The sequence below is a fragment of the Dromaius novaehollandiae genome, chromosome 6 (assembly GCF_036370855.1).
Source record: "Dromaius novaehollandiae isolate bDroNov1 chromosome 6, bDroNov1.hap1, whole genome shotgun sequence".
Lineage (NCBI taxonomy): Eukaryota > Metazoa > Chordata > Aves > Casuariiformes > Dromaiidae > Dromaius > Dromaius novaehollandiae.
In genome coordinates, this window is record NC_088103.1 from 14,131,555 (window position 1) to 14,150,060 (window position 18,506).

The 18,506-nt window shown below is 40.7% G+C and overlaps 1 protein-coding gene across 5 annotated transcripts in view; it reads right to left on the reverse strand.

Annotated features, from left to right (window-relative positions):
* Positions 1-18,506, reverse strand: part of PHYHIPL (phytanoyl-CoA 2-hydroxylase interacting protein like) — a 66,952-nt gene that overhangs the window by 5,604 nt on the left and 42,842 nt on the right. For all 5 annotated transcript variants that reach the window (XM_026122488.2, XM_026122480.2, XM_026122465.2 and 2 more), the window contains exons 2-4: positions 10,432-10,628; positions 6,099-6,273; positions 5,011-5,128 (exon numbers count right to left, since the gene is read on the reverse strand). In XM_026122488.2, coding sequence (XP_025978273.1) covers positions 5,011-5,128; positions 6,099-6,273; positions 10,432-10,596 — 458 coding nt within the window. In that variant the 5' untranslated portion in view covers positions 10,597-10,628. The remainder of the gene's footprint in view (positions 1-5,010; positions 5,129-6,098; positions 6,274-10,431; positions 10,629-18,506) is intronic.

The following is an 18,506-nucleotide window of genomic DNA, read 5'->3' on the forward strand; positions in this document are numbered from 1 at the left end:
CCTCTCTTTCCATCTCTTTCCCCCTCTCTCTATCTGTGTTCCTCTCTCTCTTTCTCTCTTTCTTCCTCTCTTTCTCTCTTGCTCTTTCTTCCTCTCTCTTTCTATCTCTCTCTCCCTCTGTCTCTCTCCATCTCTGTCATGTCTCTCTCTCTCCCTGACTCTCTCCCTGTCTCTCTCTCCCCCTCTCCCCCCTCTCTCCCTCTCTTTTTCTCTCCCCCTCTCTCCCCCTCTTTCTCCCTCTCTCTTTCCCTATCTCTGTCTCTCTCTCTGTCTTCCTGTCTCTGTCCCTTTCTCTCTCTCCGTCTCTTTCTCCCTCTCTCTCTTTCCATCTCTCTCTCTCTCTGTCTCTTTATTTGTCTCCCTCTCTGTCCCTGTCCTTCCTCTCTGTCTTTGTCTGTCTTCCTCTCTGTCTCTCTCTGTCCCTGTCTTTCTCTCTCTGTCTCTCTCTCTTTCTCCCTCTCTCTTTCCCGCTCTCTTTCCATCTCTTTCCTTCTCTCTCTGTCTGTCTCTATCTGTCTTCCTCTCTTTTGCTCTCTGTCCCTGTCTTCCTCTCTCTCCGTCTCTCTCTCCATCTCTTGCTCTCTTTCACCCTGTCTTTTCCTCTCTCTGTCTCCCTCTCTCTCTGTCCCTCTCTGTCTGTCTTTCTCTCTCTCTGTCCCTGTCCTTCTTCTCTGTCTGCCTGTCGCTCTCTGTCCCTCTCTTCCTCTCTGTCTCTCTCCATCTGTCTTCCTCTCTCTCTCTCTCCATCTCTCTCTCTCTGTCTCTCTCTTTTCTCTCCCTTGCTCTCTCTCTCTCCCTCTGTCTCCCTCTCTCTCTCTCTGTCTCTCTCTTTTCTCTCCCTTGCTCTGTCTCTCTCCGTCTCCCTCTCTGTCTCTTTACTTGTCTCTCTCTGATCTTGTCCTTCCTGCCTGTCTCTCTCTTTCTCTCTGTCCCTGTCTTCCTCTGTCTCTCTCCATCTGTCTCTCTCTCTATATTCCTCTCTCTCTGTCCCTCTCTTCCCCTCTCTGTCTCTCTCTCTCTCCGTCTCTCTCTCCCTCTCTTTCCATCTCTGTCTGTCTCTCTGTCTCTCTGTCTCCGTCTTCCTCTCTCTCTCCATCTTCCTCTCTCTCCATCTCTCTCTCTCCATCTCTCTCTCTCCATCTCTCTCTCTCTCCATCTCTCTCTCTCTCCATCTCTCTCTCTCTTTCTCTTTCTCTCTCTGTCCTGTCTGTCTGCCTCTCTCTGTATCTTTGTCTCTCTCTGTCCGTCCCTGTGCTACCTCTCTGTCTGCCTCTGTCGCTGTCTTCCTCTGTTTCTCTCCATCTCTCTCCATCCCTCTCTCTCCATCTCTCTCTCCCTCCCTCCCTCTTCTTCTCTCTCTTCCTCTATCTTTCCCTCTCTTTCCCTTTCTCTCTCTCTGTCTCTGTCTTCCTGTCTTTCTTTCTCCCTCTCTCTCTTTTCCTCTCTCTCTGTCTCTTTCTGTCTCTTTATGTCTCTCTCTGTCCCTGTCCTTCCTCTCTCTCTGTCTTCCTCTCTCTGTCTGTCTTCCTCTGTCTCTCTTTCTCCCTCTTGCTCCCTCACTCTTTCCATCTCTTTGCCTCTGTCTGTCTCTGTCTTCCTCTCTCTTTCTCCCTCTCTTGCTCTCTCTTCCTCCCTCTCTCTTTCCCTCTGTCTCTGTCTTTCTCTCTGTCTCCCTCTCTCTCTTTATTTCTCTCTCTCTGTCCCTGTCCTTCCTGTCTGTCTGCCTGTCTCTGTCTTTCTCTCTCTGTCCCTGTCTTCCTCTCTGTCTCTCTCCATCTCTCTCTGTCTTCCTCTCTTTCGCTCTCTGTCCCTGTCTTCCTCTCTCTCCCCGTCTCTCTGTCTCTCCCTCTCTCTGTCTCCCTCTCTCTGTCCCTGTCCTTCCTCTCTGTCTGTCTCTGTCTCTGTCTCTCTGTCTTTCTCTCTGTCTGTCTCTCTGTCTTTCTCTGTCTCTCCGTGTATCTGTCTCTCTGTCCCTGTCTTTGTCTGTCTCTCTGTCTTTCTCACTGTCCATCTTCCTCTTTGTCTCCCTCCATCTCTCTCTCTCTCTCTGTCTCTCTCTTGCTCTCTCTCTCTCTCTTGCTGTCCCTGTCTTCCTCTGTCTCTGTCTGTCTCCCTCTTTCTCTCTCTTTCTATCTCTTTGTCTCTGTCTGTGTCTCTCTGTCCCTGTCTGTCTGTCCGTCTTCCTCTCTGTCTGTCTCTGTCCCTGTCTCTCCCTCTGTCTCTCTCTCTCCCTCTGTCTCTCTCTTTGTCTCTTTCTGTCCGTCTGTCTCTCTCTGTCCCCCTCTCTCTCCCTGTCCTTCCTCTCTGCCTCTCTCTGTCTCTTCTCTCTCTGTCCCTGTCTTCCTCTGTCTCTCTCTGTCTTTCTCTCTTTCTGTCTTTTTCTGTCTCTGTCCCTGTTTTCCTCTCTCTCTCTCTGTGTCCCTGTCTCTCTGTCTCTTCCTCTCTCTCTCTCTGTCCCTGTCTTCCTGTCTGTCTGTCTCTCTGTCTGTCTCTGTCTCTCTGTCTGTCTCTGTCTCTCTCTCTGTCCCTGTCTCCCTATCTCTCTCTCTGTCTCTGTCTCTCCCTGTCTGTCTTCCTCTCTGTCTCTCCCTCTTTGTCTGTCTCTCTCTGTCTCTCTGTCCCTTTCTTCCTCTCTGTCTGTCTCTCCCTGTCCTTCTCTGTCTCTCTCTCTCTCTTCCTCTGTCTCTTTCTGTCTCTCTTCCTGTCTCTCTGTCCCTGTCTGTCTCTGTCTTTCCCTGTCTCCATCTCTCACCGTCCCTGTCTTCCTCTCTATCTCTGTCTCTTTGTCTCTGTCCCTCTCCCCCTCTGTCCCTCTCTCTGTCCCTGTCTTCCTATGTCCCTCTCTCTCTCTGTCTCCTTGTTTTTCTCTGTCTCCCTTTCTCTCTTCATCTGTCTCTTCCTCTCCCTCTCTCTCCCCCTCTCTCCCTCCAACAACCCTGCCATGTGGGAAAGAGGTTACTGCAAAGTACCTGGTCTTGTTATAGTGCAAGTAGCAGTTAACACAAGCAAAATTACTGTATACATATTCAATATGAGATTTCTAATCTCATCAGCAGAATATTTTAATATGATGCTAAGATAAAGTTCTAAATTTTGGGGGGCTGTTCATATGCTACATAGTTATTGTCTCAAAGTGTATTTTGCAAGACACTTTTTCTTTTTTAAAAAAAACAAAACAAACAATTGATATATTATGCCTGAAGCAAATACTAGGGAGAAAAAAAATAAATCAACTTGAATAACCACCTTTTCTGCAACCTGAAAACCTGGGCTTGCAGTTTTATTTCTGTGGCAGGCTACTGACATCCAGTGGCCAATTAGGCTAATTATAGGTCACTCCTCCCCCGGGATCTGAGATGCTTTATCTATCTTTTTTTATAAGGCCACATTAAAAGCACCATGTTTAGGGTTGCTGCTGTAGCACAGTGATCGTTCCTTATTTGCTTATGCTACTAGAGCTACTCTATTAGCATCTTCAAGCTTGTTTACTAGTTATGACACCACATAGGCCATATGCCAAGGAATTTTTCCTAAAGGGAAGCATGTGATTTGGCTTTTTTTTTTTTTTTTTTTTTTTTTTTAATAACATAATCATTCACAAGATTGCATTGTGGAAAGGCTAGCACTTGTGACCATATTAGTGCAATTCTGATCAGAAAAGCCTACTATTAAACAGTTACAAGTATTCTAGCTTGGTACTGACCTGGTAAAAATGCAGCTTTTTGTCTCTTTCTTTAACACATTAACAGAAGGAAAAACAAACTTACTTAGCTTATACTTGTAGCAAACTATGAAAGAACATAAAGGAGACAGGGGAGAAGATAAAGAGCAATCACTCTATCTATCTGTCACATTTGCCAGAACAATGCCCCAAAACCCCACACCTATAAATGCACCTCAGTGGCAATTTTCAAAGCTCTATGAATACAAATGCAGGTGTGCTATGATTACATAGCTAAAAACAGAGAGTCAGAAACACTAGTTATTTTTCCTCCTGTGGTATGCAGTCCAAGACAGCACTAGAGATTTATTAGGTCCTCAACAACTTCAACTCATCAGCTACCGTCATTGAGCTTTGCAGCTCTGTCACTATGTGCAGCAATGTAATTCTTAAACAAAGCAGCCAAGAAGCAAACCTCACGTTCTGAGGCATAGAGAACACTCTTGGAAGCCAATGAACAGATACGCAGAATGGCAAATCTGGAACATTTCTAAGTGTGGTGGCCTCTGCTGTTCAGAATTGAACCCATCAAGTATTTCTTTTCCTTGAGCAGTTTTACAACACTTCTAGCTCACTACAGGTACTAGTGTCACACCCACATAAAACTGGAATTATATTGTACAGCAGCAGGCCCAGCTCTTGCAATAAATATCGAAGGAGCATGGTTTAAAGTCCTGAAAGAACATAGGCAGTGGTGCCACCCTTCTGATAAACAGTGTTTAAATGGATGTTACCATGCTGCTTACCTCTGATCCATGTTCTCCTAAGGGTGTAAGGTTGCTGCTGTGTGGTGGCTGCTCCTGCTCAGTCAGCGTGTGAGCTTTGACACCTTCTATTGAAAAGCTGTCCTTTCAGTTGGAGTGGTGCTTCTGGTTGTGTGCACAAAGCACACTGGGTCTTCAGCAGGCATAGGGAAACTACTCTCCAGCTAACCCATTTATTCATTCCAACTGAAGTACAGTGTTACAAGATTATCAAAACATTCACCACCACCATCACCACCACCACACACACTCTATTTGTAACACTTTAATCAGGCTGGAGACCCTGTGAGTACTTCAGTTTCAACTCCAAAACACAGATTTTTATTTGCTAATCAAAACCTTGCATTATACAAGTTGGAAGAAATGAGTCACCTTTTATTTTTCATTTTTCTCTTCTTCTGAACTGGAGACCTAGCACACTGCCATTCTGCTCCAGCTTTAGCACAGCTACCTCTATTTACTTAGATTTATTTTCGTTACTCCCTTAAATTGCGCAAACAATTTTACATATGTTTACTTTCTTACCTCATATAATCAAAGTATTCTTTGTGCTGATTCCGATAAAAAACAGACAGTTTAAGCATACGGCCTGCAATCACTTCAGCTTTTTCCAAAAGCTGTGTTAGGTGAACTTTTGAATAATCTAGGAAGAAAAGACAATCTGCTAGCGTGAGGAAGAAAAAAAAAATACAGTGCTCTCTAAATGCTACACCCACAAACTTAAAATTGGGAATGTACTTAACACTATGACACACAACATAGCTATACTGCAACTATCTAGCCTAGCACCAGTTTCCAGCGGTGGCCATAAACAAATGTCAGGAGCATGCATATTTTAATCTCCCCACCAATACTCTGCCAACTTCCAGCTACTTTCAGCTCCGGCTTCCTGTGTCAGAGGTGGTTTCCCTGTATTTGGGACTCCAGGGGAGCCAAGAACTGCCCTCTCTGGCTTATGCCATTTAATAAATTGTTTGCTGCACCCTACCTCGTTATGAGCTGATAAGGCATCACATAATTAACCAAGCTTGTTTAGGACCCAGCCTAAACTACAACTCAGCCAACATAGACAGCTCACTTCAGCTCGCAGCTCTCACGCAGGCAGGCACGCTGGCACTTGGGGATGATCATCTACAGGCAGACATATAAATAAATGTACATGTACTGGCCCTCAAGACAGGGTGTTGGTGGTGCTCACGTTTTGCTGTGTGCTGAGGAGGGAGCACAGCAAATACCTGAATCAAGCAATCTATTAGGGAGCTGCCACTCTGTCTTCTCCACTGGTGCTTATGGCCAGCACGTGGCCCTACTCCAGTTTGGTTCCCCACCTTCCTTCCTAGCCTGGGACAAGCAGTGGCACCAAGCATAACGCTGTGGGACAGCTAAGCTATTCTGGAACGGGGCGGCGGGGGGGGGGCACGACAGCTGCCTCCCACCTGTCATAACATACCAAACCTGGGAGCACACAAAGCCTAAAGCTAGTCTTCCAATTTCCAGGTGTGACTATTATACTGTACCAGCCTACTTGATGCCAGTGAGATGTCTAACCCATTCATGCAAAGCTAGCTTTAATTACATATTTCCTATGGTGCATGTTTTCTCAGCAATATTACCTGCTGTGCAAAATTCAATGATTTCACTCCACTCAGAAACAACATAATCGCCATCAACTTGCTTTGACGCTGTCTGCACTGCTACCGTATATTCTGTTCTTGGGCTCAAGAACCAGTGCCCACGGACTGTCATAGGCAAAGGAACAGCTTTGGCCACCAATTTAGTGGGTACATCCTAATGGGAACAACAACAAAACAAACAAAAGACAAGTTATCAGTGCAGCCAAACCACTCCACCACCACCACCCCTCCTTTGTACTTCTTTGTAACATGAGTCCCTGGCCCCTGGCTCTTCTGTGTAAAGCTTAGTTAATTCTCCCAGTTCACTGGTGCAGCACTTAACAGGGTGACTGAGGACAGTGGTCAAAGGTCTGCTCTAAGAACTGTGGTGATAACTTGCACATATGAATTTATTATTGGTTCCAAGTGACTATAGACTGATACTGTTATACATAGCCTAAATACAGAATTTAGACTAGGGCTGAATTTGTGCTTGTGTGTGCAAACAGAGAAGGACTTGTTACTGAGCCCAAGGACATCTTAATTTAATGTAAGAGCTTGCTGTGTTCTCATTACCAAGCTTTTATTTCAGTGTAACCAAAGAAAATTCCTCCTGCCTTCCATCAGGCCACATACATATATTGCTGTTGATATCTTTCAAACCAAACTGCAATAAAAAAATTTAAATATGTTGCAGACTAATTTTGTGCATTTTACATGTTTCATAGTACTGTTTACATGGAAGGGTGTTTATGAATATTTATCAGTAGCCACAGAATCTTAAGATGGCTGCCATGTGAAAAGTAGACAGTTAGTTTAGAAATATCCATAACCACCCACATAAAATACTAGCACAGTCCCCTCAAGAAAAAAAAAAACAGAAAACAAATCAAGAGAGACCTCTTCTGTTTCTTCATGAGGTGTAAGCAAGACCTGAAACGTATTTTTTTTGTTTTCAGTTATGGAAAAAGTACCTTCCTCTTATTGTTTGATGTCAGAAACAAAACTATCTTCACTTTCTATATCAATAAAGTGTAAAACCAGCAGCTTGTGATACCACAAGAACTGAAATGCGATTGATAATCAAGGATAAGATTTTGTTGTCATTTTGATTCCTTTTTTTGCTAATTCTCATTTAAATCAAATATTAACAAACATCTGAGAGAAGACTTTTTGTGTAATAGATTCAATTGTGCATTCTAAAACAAAGGATTTTTTTCAACCAAATAAAATGTATATATAAAAGATATAGAAAAAAATTACAAGAAAAAGAAAAAACATAAAATGACATTTAAAGCCACCTCCCAAGAACTCTATTGCAAAGGCGTCCCTCTGGACTGAATTTTGCAATGCGAATGCAATCAGCAGCTGCTGCAGTTCCAGTCATTAGTCTTCCTGTCATCTTTGCTTTGGATATGGTAAAAATGGTCTCCACCTGGGTCAGGTCTCTGTGCCCATATAACAGTGCTGGGTTTTATCCCACCCCCATTAATTTTGTCAGTTTTCACACAACACTGAGAGGCTCCTTGTCCCCATGCCTCAAAGCCTTACCTTCCAACTGTCACACTATAGTGCATCAGAAAACTCTTCTAACTGTGCCAGAAATGGCCAGGCTACCTACAGCCACAATATTAAACAGAGGGTTTTACCTCTTGCCTGGTTGTGGCGAGATATTATGCATTTCAGAACTCTAATTTGTTGTTCTTTTTCTAAGAAAACACTTTTTTTTCAAGGTCAATATACTGTCCTCAAGAAAAAAATGCGGAAGTCGAAATTTCTCTGGGCCTTCTCTATTTCCTCCTTTGATCCCTTTTCTTTTTAGCCTTAGCCTGGCTGAGTCCCCCAAAGAAGTGCAAAGACACCACCTCAAGGACAGCTGGGAGTCTGAAGGGGCTAATGGCTGCTAATGCTAAGGGTACCTAAACTGCAACAATTTACAAGAACAGCCTGGAAGCCCTGAATAATGAAGCACTGGGGTACGCCAGTCACACTACCTCACTCCTTTTGGGGATGAGATGCCTGCTTTGTAGTTTTTCTTTGCCAAAGAAGCAGCAAAATGGGGGCCGCAACCACTACCTGAACGACTGCTTTCAATTTTTCAGTCTTCTACGTTTCATCTTATCCTTCCCCTTGCCAAATTGTTAGTGGGACACCGTGTGGGAAGTCAGTGCAGCTAGGCTCTAGTCCTAGTTTTGCCAAATATCTGCTTCTTATTTCCCCACTCACTATGTGGGAATAGGCATACTTCCATATGTTAATAAAGTGATAAGGTATACAACTGCCTTATCATCACAGCGATGGCTGGGTGGGGTGTGCGTGTGTGTGTGCAACTCATTCAGTTCCCTCCAGATTCTGGGAGGGATCGGTCAGTCCCTGCTGCTCTAGCTATCAGCTTTCTCTCCACCAGGTCTACCACTGAGCTTCAGCTGCAGAACTAGTACAAATAATGTTATAAGGAAGGTTTGTCTCTATCCATATTAGGGATATGGCATATTTTGAATTTGAGCAAGGGTTTTCCGGACACAAGCTCATTCTAGAAAAGCGTATTCAAAACTGCTTAGTCCTAAAGACACATTAAAGCAAACACCTATGCGCTCTGGCACACACACTCTGCCTGCTGTACTGATTTCTACCATTCTGACATCCCCCCTCCCCCCAAAAGCTCTACCAGGTTACTAACCTGATAGTACCAATAAATTTTAAGCTACTTGTGACAAGACATCCAACATACTCATCATTTTAATTGATATACTTTACCCTGTTCGTACAAAAGCAATTACCCATCTCCTTTGGCTAAATACTTCATCATAGTAAAAAGCTAGGGAATTGCTGAGACAAATAAAATAAATCTAATGGCTTATCTTTATTGCATTACCGATATCTCCTGTTTTTCATTATTAACATTAGTCTCATCAATGTGATACAGATTTTAAAGTGGATTACTGTTTGATCTGCTAGGGTGGCTCCACCTTTTACAAAAATTTTACATCAGTTTGCACATGGATGAAAAGGTATGTAAATAATTAATAAAATGAAAGAAATTTAGAAGTAACTAGACAAGTTAAAAAAAAATCTAAGCAAGCATTTATATTAGAAGGTATATTTATACTGCAGTAAAAATTGGGAATTTGACTTCAAAGGATGCCAGCGCAAAAAAATAAAAACACTAAGAAAAAAAATCTATTCTATTTTATCTGTTACCACAATTAAAAACGGATCAGAGTAAAGGCTGGTATAACAATACTGAACAAGCATACCAGTTCTATCAATTGTGGCATGTTGGCCAAACACATAAAATTCTCTGTTTCAAACAGTGGTAAGTGATATTCATTACATTTAATGAATACTTTACTTCCAACCATATTAAAACCAAAAAAGTCTCATAAGGCAAAGGGAAAGGAAATTTATAAACATGCTGTTAACAGCAGTTATGGAAAAAATACTCTTGCAATAAAAAGGCTCAGAGAAATTGGTGAAAATTTTTCCTGATTATCCCATTGGTTTATAAACCATTAGTAACTTGGATGCTGGAGGCAGAATTAGAGCTCTCATGTTTTCTAGATGGTTATCTGTGCCTCAGCAACCTTTGTCTTTTAGGGATCTTGCTGACTTTTGGTTTTTTTTTTAAACTTACGGATGATTGTGCTGTTTAATCTCATCCTCTTTCTTATTCCATGTTACTTTAGATATCTCCGTATTTGACCTATTCCAAGGTTGAAGCAAATCTTGCCGAATTTGATAACCACAGACTTTGCAATACATTCAATGTGTCCCTGCACCAGTGGCTAAAGGAAAGAGGTCAGATGACAATTCGGGTCACAGTGTTGAATGCTCAGAACTAAAATTGCTGGAAGCCTTCCTAGAAGTGCATTAGGATTTGTGACTCTTCTGTTGAAATGACATGTGTTGCTCTCACAAGTCTGTCACTGAACAAGGACAGGCACAGAATACATAAATTGTTTAAGCAAAGATTAAGAACTAGTCAGAAATCAAAACGTGTCTTGCAGTAAATTGCACAGGTTGCAAAATGTTTCAGTTTTAAATGAAATAAAAAAGGCAACATTTAATTCTCTACGAAACGAGTAATTGTGTGTGTGTGTGTGTGTGTGTGTGTGTGTGTGTGTGTGCGCGCGTGTGTGTACGTATGTGCATTGGGTAGAGAAGGAGAGAGTATTCTGAACAAAAAAAATCCTCAGTCAGATTAATCAGAACCCACCTTTGCTGAATGTCCAGGACCTGTTTCCCATGGTCTGGCTTTGAAAGGTTAAAACAACACTGAGATTCATCTATTTAAAATTAAGTATTTCCACCCTGATTTTAAAGTGAAAATTACCTTGTGTTTAAATTTGTTGGAATTCTTGTTTTCTTTCTTGTTGAGATCGATGAAGTAATGAGTGATGCGGTCCTTGGATTTAGAATCCATATCCCAAGAAATCTTGAAGGAATCGCACGTGATGTTGCTTATTTTGATGTTATGTGGGACTGGCAGTTCCTCCATCTCTGCTATCCCACTATCTTGTGATTTATTCCCTGCATGAAAAATAAGCATGATTCCTTTAGTTAAAGGGTTACTTAATATGACTCAGCTCTGTTTTCTTTGTTCCAATACAACAGCGTCTCCGAACAGCCTTTCACAAAATCTCATACCGAGTACTCAGAAGCAACTGTAAGGCACAATTATGCAAGTCCCATTTTGGGTGACAAGAACTATTTGAAAGGGATGTGATTCTTTGTGTGAATAAGCACTAATAACATCTAAGCAGGCTGGATAGACTGGCTAGTATCACAACTGTGTGCAGTTACAGTTTCACTATAAGAAACATCTGAAGCTATCAGATGCTACAGTGAATAGTTAAGATGTGTGCAGTTAATGTAATGGCCCTAACCATAGCTGTAAGTGAAATAAATACAAATAGAAATCATATTCATCCTATAAGTATTTTTCAAGCATGAAGTAAAAACAACCTTTTCAAGGTTTATAGGTGGTATGTGTATATACATACACACACACATATATATAAAATATTGTCCCTTTCCAACCAAACAACTGGCACAGTGATCACTTTGTTAAGCCATTGTAAAAGTAACATATACACCACTTTCATTTTCCTGTTGTTATTCCATCTGTTCTGCTTGCCCAGTCGAGACTCCCTGCAGTTTCCCTGGGAAGGCTTTTTTCTGCTTTATTCCAAGTGCATATGGTAGACTGAGCAAATGTCCACTGACCCCGAGAAGCATCATGGGTTCTAAAATTAGGTCTTCTCTTAGCTCCCAGGGCGACTCTGCAGTAGAGCATCCAGTTAACATTAAAACTCAGAAAGATTAGCTGATCTTAGTCAGATTCACACTGCATAAGACAAAAGTCAAAAGCAAACAAACAATAAAAAAGAGCAGAAAGACAAAAGAAATGAAAAGAAAAACAAAAGAAAAAGCTAGAGAAGAAGATGCAAATGAGGGAATTAAGAAAAAGGGTGTAAAATAATTTAAACAAACATAGATAAGAATAGGAAGAGAGAAAGGAGAAAAACAAGTACGATGCCTGTGTAAGAAAAAGAGGAAAGCTCCCAAATCCTGTCCAGATGAGGAACACAGGAAGCCCATGCAGAGGAGTGGAGAGAACACATTGTCAGAATTTGTTTTCAATCGCAAAAGACAGGGATGTATAGCTGCCCACTATTAATTCTAGATAACTCCACAGGGTTCATCACAATGAGCTAAATGACTTTAAACTGTTAAAGACACTAGCTGCCAACACCAAGTAAAACAGAGCAGCTTCGTAAAAAACATGCCAACAAATATATAGTATTTTGCCGTATCCTAGTTCAGACAGAGCCCACAAGAAAATGGAGCAGAGGCTTTTCCTTCCCAATCAAAATATACCATTCAAAAGGCATCCCATAACTCCAGTCCAAAAGTACTTGCCAAAGCTCTACCAAAACACTTGTAACAATTAGTGCCTTTAATCTTTTGTATGTGCTGAAATTACTCTGATTCATTTACAGCAAATCGTTTATATTTCCAGCCTAACTGGTACAAAAATGGACACAGAGATTAGTTCTAGTCAGTAATAATAATAAACAAATTTGACGTAGAAAACATTAGGGACATTTCAGTCTAACAACATACATTGTCAGAGTTCAAAGAGTTATATCAACACCTCAAAGCAGGAATACTAAGGGTGTACCTGGTAGTCTGTGGATTTCCGAGACACTATGATTGAATATCAGGTATGTATGAGCAGAATTTTGAATAGAAGAATTTTATTGCTGATTTCAAGGGTCAGTGATGATGTTCTTCTGTTTTTATTCCATTTTATGTATTTACAAACAACTTGTTGTTTATTTGTTAAACATCCTATTGTTTTTCTCTTTTTTAATCAATATCAAAGTCAGATGGTGCATGGTCTTACTCAAAATCCTGTGCTATTTGTGCCATCCACAATGACATTTTCAACAGCTGCACCGGCTGCAATGGACTCAGAAATACCAATCATTACCAAAAGCTTTCTGTTCATATAAAATATGAAATACATGGTAAGTGCTTTTCTCAACATGAGATTTCAGAAAGCTAGCCAGGAGATAATGGCATTACTTTCTTTTGTAAGCATTTTGTATTTGAAAAAAAATGACTGAAAGCCCCAGAAGGTATGCTGAAAAGGTACATGAGGCTGCTCTTCCTGGAGCCAGGCCCTATGTTTCAGCAGATGAAGTGATGCTGCTGAGGTTCTCAGACCTCCTGGAGAGCTGGATGGGCTCAGATCACAGCACACAGAATAACTGATTAAGGACCTGATCACGCACGCAGGCAACAAATCCAAGCCATACACATCCATGATGTATGCTAACATGCAACTTCCTTGCTTGCAAGCTTCCTTGAGCCTCTATACTCCACACGTATGTGTCCTAGCCTTGCTACGAATGGTGAAGGAAGTTTAAGCTCCAGGAGAGGTGTGGAAAGCAATAACGGTTCTAACCACTGACAAAAAGCAACAGAGATGATGAAAATACTTCAGAATACACTGATGACAGTCAAAGAGTAACATTTTTCTGCAACAGGGCTTCTGTAAATAGGCTTTGTTTTCTATAGAATTCTGTGAAATGATGTCTGGCATGCACCCTTGGTGCCTGTGCTCCTGGTCCTTCTACCTTCTTTGATTCTGAAGTGAATATATGGCTTCAGTAAATGCTTATTAGAAAATCCTAAAGTAATTTTTAGCAACATTTTAAATATAATTCTGAGAAAATGAAACTACTTGCACTACTAAATGCCAAAGCTATCTTCCAGTCTTTGTGAGAGACCAGAATCACAAATCAAGGCATTTCTGAAATCTTTAAAGCTCTTTGAAAGTGGAAAAAAATATTTTGAAATATGAACAGGATATGAAATATGAAAGAAAAATATCTCACAATCACCATCACAAAGTAACTCCAGTTTTTTCTTCTATGTAGAAGAATCATCTGTCATATTTGCAATACATACTTATAATACATATTTGTGCATTCCTGAATGTCAAAATCCATTGAGATGACAGGCAGCAATACAAACCTGATAATGAGGCCTAACAATAATAATGATCAGGATGGTGATTCAGTGAGTATTGGTAAAAGGCAACTGTTCAATAGCAATCTGTGTATCATTGCATGGAACAGGAAAAAAAGAGGACAGAACATGAAAAGCATTAGATTTGACTGATCCTAGGAACCAAAAATGCAGATATTAGACCAGTTTTCCCCATACAGTAGACAACTAGCATTCAGACCACCAAGAAATTCTGAAGCATCATTCTCTTCTAAAGGATAAACTCTAACTCAGATTCTGGATCCTGCAAAAATTAGTGTTTTTCAAAGTTAAGAACAACATTGTCCTGACGCATGCTGAAACAAGACATAAAAATGTGAGATATAGTGCCTGATGTCATTGCACCACAAGTAGCTAGAAAGAAATGAAGATGCCAGGATAGCAGCCTAAAGGAGAGTCAGAATATCCTATCCAGTTTGGCAATGTACCTACATTGCTTATAAAACTACATAATGTAGAGTATTTCCATTAGCATGTATTAATTTTATAAAAGCATTACAACTATTATAACATATTTATATAGGATAAAATAGTGAAAATGAGCAGAATTTTCAATACCTCAGTTAAACTTATGAGTCAGTTGCTTAAGAAAATACCATCTGCTACCATCTGCTGTTAAAGTGGGGATTCAATGAGGTTCTGACAAGGCCATCCCCAGGTAAATATAACAGCCCTTTTTAACAGTAGTGTTGGGCTTATGGACGGTACCTGGTTGGCATGCTGGGATCAGCAAAAGTGCATTTAACCTGCAGTCTGCTACACTTCAACTGTCTGACCCTGGAGCAAGTAGGGCAGTCAGTCAGTCTAGCATTAGGAACTGGTTACGTTTTCAGGCCTTTCAACCTACACCAGTCAGTTTTTCTTTTTGTCTTTGATGAGTATTGCTATCAAAATCCTGTCACTTGTATGGGTAGGGTTGGAACAGATGAGGCCTCCCATTCTAGAGGTGGCTCTGAGGCAACTCCCAGGTCAGGAGCAGGCCAAGCAGGTTGTGGTTATAGCTCCGCTCCCTGTGATACAGGGTAGAAAAGAGCTGTGCATCACTGCGTCCCATGGTGTGGGATCACACACTGGGCAGGTGCTGACTGCCAGGATGGGGAACAAAGGGGTAACATTAGGGATAGAGTGAGACCCAATGACACCCAGGAATTGGGGCAAATTCAGATCAATATGACTAATTAGGTGAGTTATGCTAAAATTAGAGACTATAAGACTACCAAAAGTGGGGTAGAATCAGGATCTACTAAGGTTTCCATGAAGTTACTGTTTGCATTCATAGGCCTAATTGGGTTAGAACAGGCCTCTCCAATCTCAGTAACCTGAGGTTTCATGGAGTACTTGGGATCTGGTACTAATTCTTACACCCAAGGGCTTCCTTGCTGGAGGTACAGTGGAAAGGCCACCCCGTATCAGGCTGGTATTGGGTTACTGTTAATAAAACTGTGAGAAACTGTGAAGACCTGTTATTGCTTCCGTCTTCATGCCAGGACTGTTACCAGCTGCTCTTAGTCTGCTTCTACACAGAGGAGATCTAGCTACTTCCACTGCTATTCTACATCTCAGTCTCACTGGTAGCACATTCTCCCCAGGAGACTAAATTATAATCTATTCAGTTGCATCCTTTATCTCCTATTGATGACATTTGGTATCTCTCCACATAAGGTGTCAGGAACCTCGATCATGCAGACTGGGGTGTTAATCTTCCACTGACGTACAGACAATTCCTGAACCTACAGACAGTCTCACCTCTGGTTCTTCCCCTCAAGCTTTTTCACTGCTAATCTTACTGCTTGCTATTCCTTGAGCTCCTTCCAGCTTGGAAGCACTTCCTAAAATGCCCATCAGAAGTGTAGCCAGTATTCAGATGCTGTTACAGAAAAAGGGCTGACACCTCCTTGGCCTGTGACATGCTGTTTGCATACCAAGCTGCTATGCTATCTGCAGTTCTAAGTCTCTATCACTACTGCTGTTTTGTCCAGTAATTCTGTCTTAACCACATCTCCTCCACATTTCCTGGCATTTCTCTAGGTTGACATTGTTCAGGATTTTCTGAATATTATGTGAGTGCCTCTGAAATATTTCTGTTCTAAGAGCTCTGTGGAGCACATGATTTACTATACAATCTACAAAACAAATAATGTCCTTCAACTTTCATTCCAAACCTTTATCACTGCAGTCTGCAGTGTCTTATCACTCGATTCACTGCTTAGATCTTGACATGTTGCAGACCACAGTAATAACAGTATTGCCCAAGCAGACCTGTTTTTTTCCAAATATATGTCATGCCGTGCTCTACTTGGTACTTACACAAAATCTGGCCACATCACTTACATGGGGCAGGGTCATTCTATCCCTTTTTTGTCCCATAGGACTGTCTTATTTGGTTTACCTTTAGTATATCACTTTCATCACATTTTCAATATCCTTAACCAAACCACTTAAAAAGGTTGGCTGCTGCAGAAGACTGCTTACAGACCCATTCCCTAGTTAAGGCTGGAGACCTCAGGTGAGTAGTAACTAAAATACAGGCATAAAAAAGATTTAAAACTGACAGATACAATGGACTAACAAGATAACACATTTGCACCTTTTTTTTACTTGTGCTTTGGTGGGTATTGTGAATCCATCTTAATACTGGAAAGCATGTCCATTTCAACACATTTCTCCTTTACCCCAGGATCAATTTAAGGAATAGATCAACACAGGGAAATAGAAAGTCTACTAAAACCAGAAAGAGTAGCTGAACTTATTCAAAACCAACATATATTTGCCCAGAAGTACTTCAAAAGCCCAGCTGAAAGGAAGTTATAAATCTGAAAGTAGGTAGGGGGAAGGCCTTAGAGCCAGCTGCTTTCATATTAGTCACTTTGCCACTTCACCAAGGCTAAATTGATCTTTCTTTGATGAATCACAATACAAACAAAAATTAAAAATGAAAATCACATAAGAAATGTTGTTCCGAACATCTTTATATCAAATTAAAATACAGTAGCTTCTATTTAAAACATCTGCTTCATTTTGCACATTCATGCTGCTTCAACACTGGAAGACACTGTGGGACAGAATAAAAGCACTCCCGTCAGGGCTCTTCTGGGCAGAAACATATGGAAGAGCTAGCAATCAGACAAACCTTGTCTCCTATTGCCAGAAAACTGGGCATGTCATCCCTGGACATGTCATCTGTGTGTGGCAGAAACACCTCTACTTTAAAAAAAAAAAAAAAAAAAAAAAAAAAGCTGACTTCACTTACATAACAAGCAAAAGGGCTCAGTGCTTACTGACCCTTATAATATGCCAAAGTCCACTCATGTGTGCATAGGTCACACTTGAAGCATAAGTCTTTAAACTTCTTCAAAGCCATGGAATAAACACAAAAACGCCAGCTTTACTGAGATCAGCTGGAGAACTGCAAGATTAATGCTTTATGCTCCTACTCACAGGCTTATCTCTCTCTGCCATATCCAGAGTTAAATTTCAAGTTAAATTGTCTAATCAATTTTAAAGCAGTTATGATAGTCACTGCTGCAGCTGAGCCAAAATACTGGCAAATGGGTAACAAATCAATTTTATTTATATACACACAGACATACTTAATTTAGTAACCTCCTTGTATCTTCTAGTTGCATAAATTATCTATGGATGGGAAAAAGCAGAAAATTCCCATTGAACATTCACGGCTTTCATCTGCCACTATTGGAGACGAATGCTAAAGCTTGGAAATTGATAAGTCCATGTTGAAAAGATCTGGAAGAGGACAAATTTCTTTTCAATTTGCCTTATCACTCAGGAAACAAGCTGCTGAACAATTATACCTGCAGCAATCAGAGAATGGTATGGAAGAACCTTAATGCAACCTCTGATTGGTAGTTACTGAGCATTTACAAACAGTTAATTTTTATAACTTTAATAATTTGATCATTCCCTTAGTTCTAAAAATGCAGAAGTTCGTGGTAGGGCACAGGAATATTTGCCTACTGATTTTTCATTTCACAGACAAATTTTCTGTGTTATCTACAAAAGAAATCCTGAAAGGGCTAATTTCTAATCCATCTTCTAAACATACATACAGTTCACAAAAGTGAGTTTTCTAAATATAGACAAATAAAGTAATATATTCCCTTGTGGGTTCCTGTGACCTTGCTCTTGGAAGTTTTGACTCTGATATTATCCTGTCAAATACATCCCTACTATTAAGCATTAACAATGGAAAGAATTTAAGAGAAGCAGTATGATATATATTTAATATAAGTATATAATCTCTATAAACTTTTGTATTTCCCACTGAATACAATTCATCCTTTGGAAACATTAAAAATACGGGTTCACATTCAAAAGTTATACATCAGGTACACTGCAGTAAGATTTCCTAAGTATTCAGAGCTTATGACATTGGCATTCAGCAATCAAATCACACCCTCTTTCCCCTAACTCCATCATAATCCTAATATGTCACTGTTCGCAGCAGTAACTATGTAGCTGGCTGCACTATGCAAGCATGAAAAATTATCCAGCAGTCGATAAACAAATTCACAGAAAACAGAACCTGCTGACTGAAAACAATGACATAATAAGCATCCATCAACAGGGAAAAAAACACAAATAGTACAGCCATGATGAGTGCGATGGCTTGTACTCTGCGTGAAGCAAACCTGTGAAATACTTATTCAGCTGCAGCGATGTCCATTAAGTCTGGAAAAATTAAAAAAAAAGCAGGGCCAGGTGAAATTCTTTTCTCTGGTGGAGCTGTAAAAGCATCCTTTTGGTAACTGTGGATCACAATAAATCTGTAAAATACTACTATGTTTTTGCAATTTGGACTTAGATACTGGG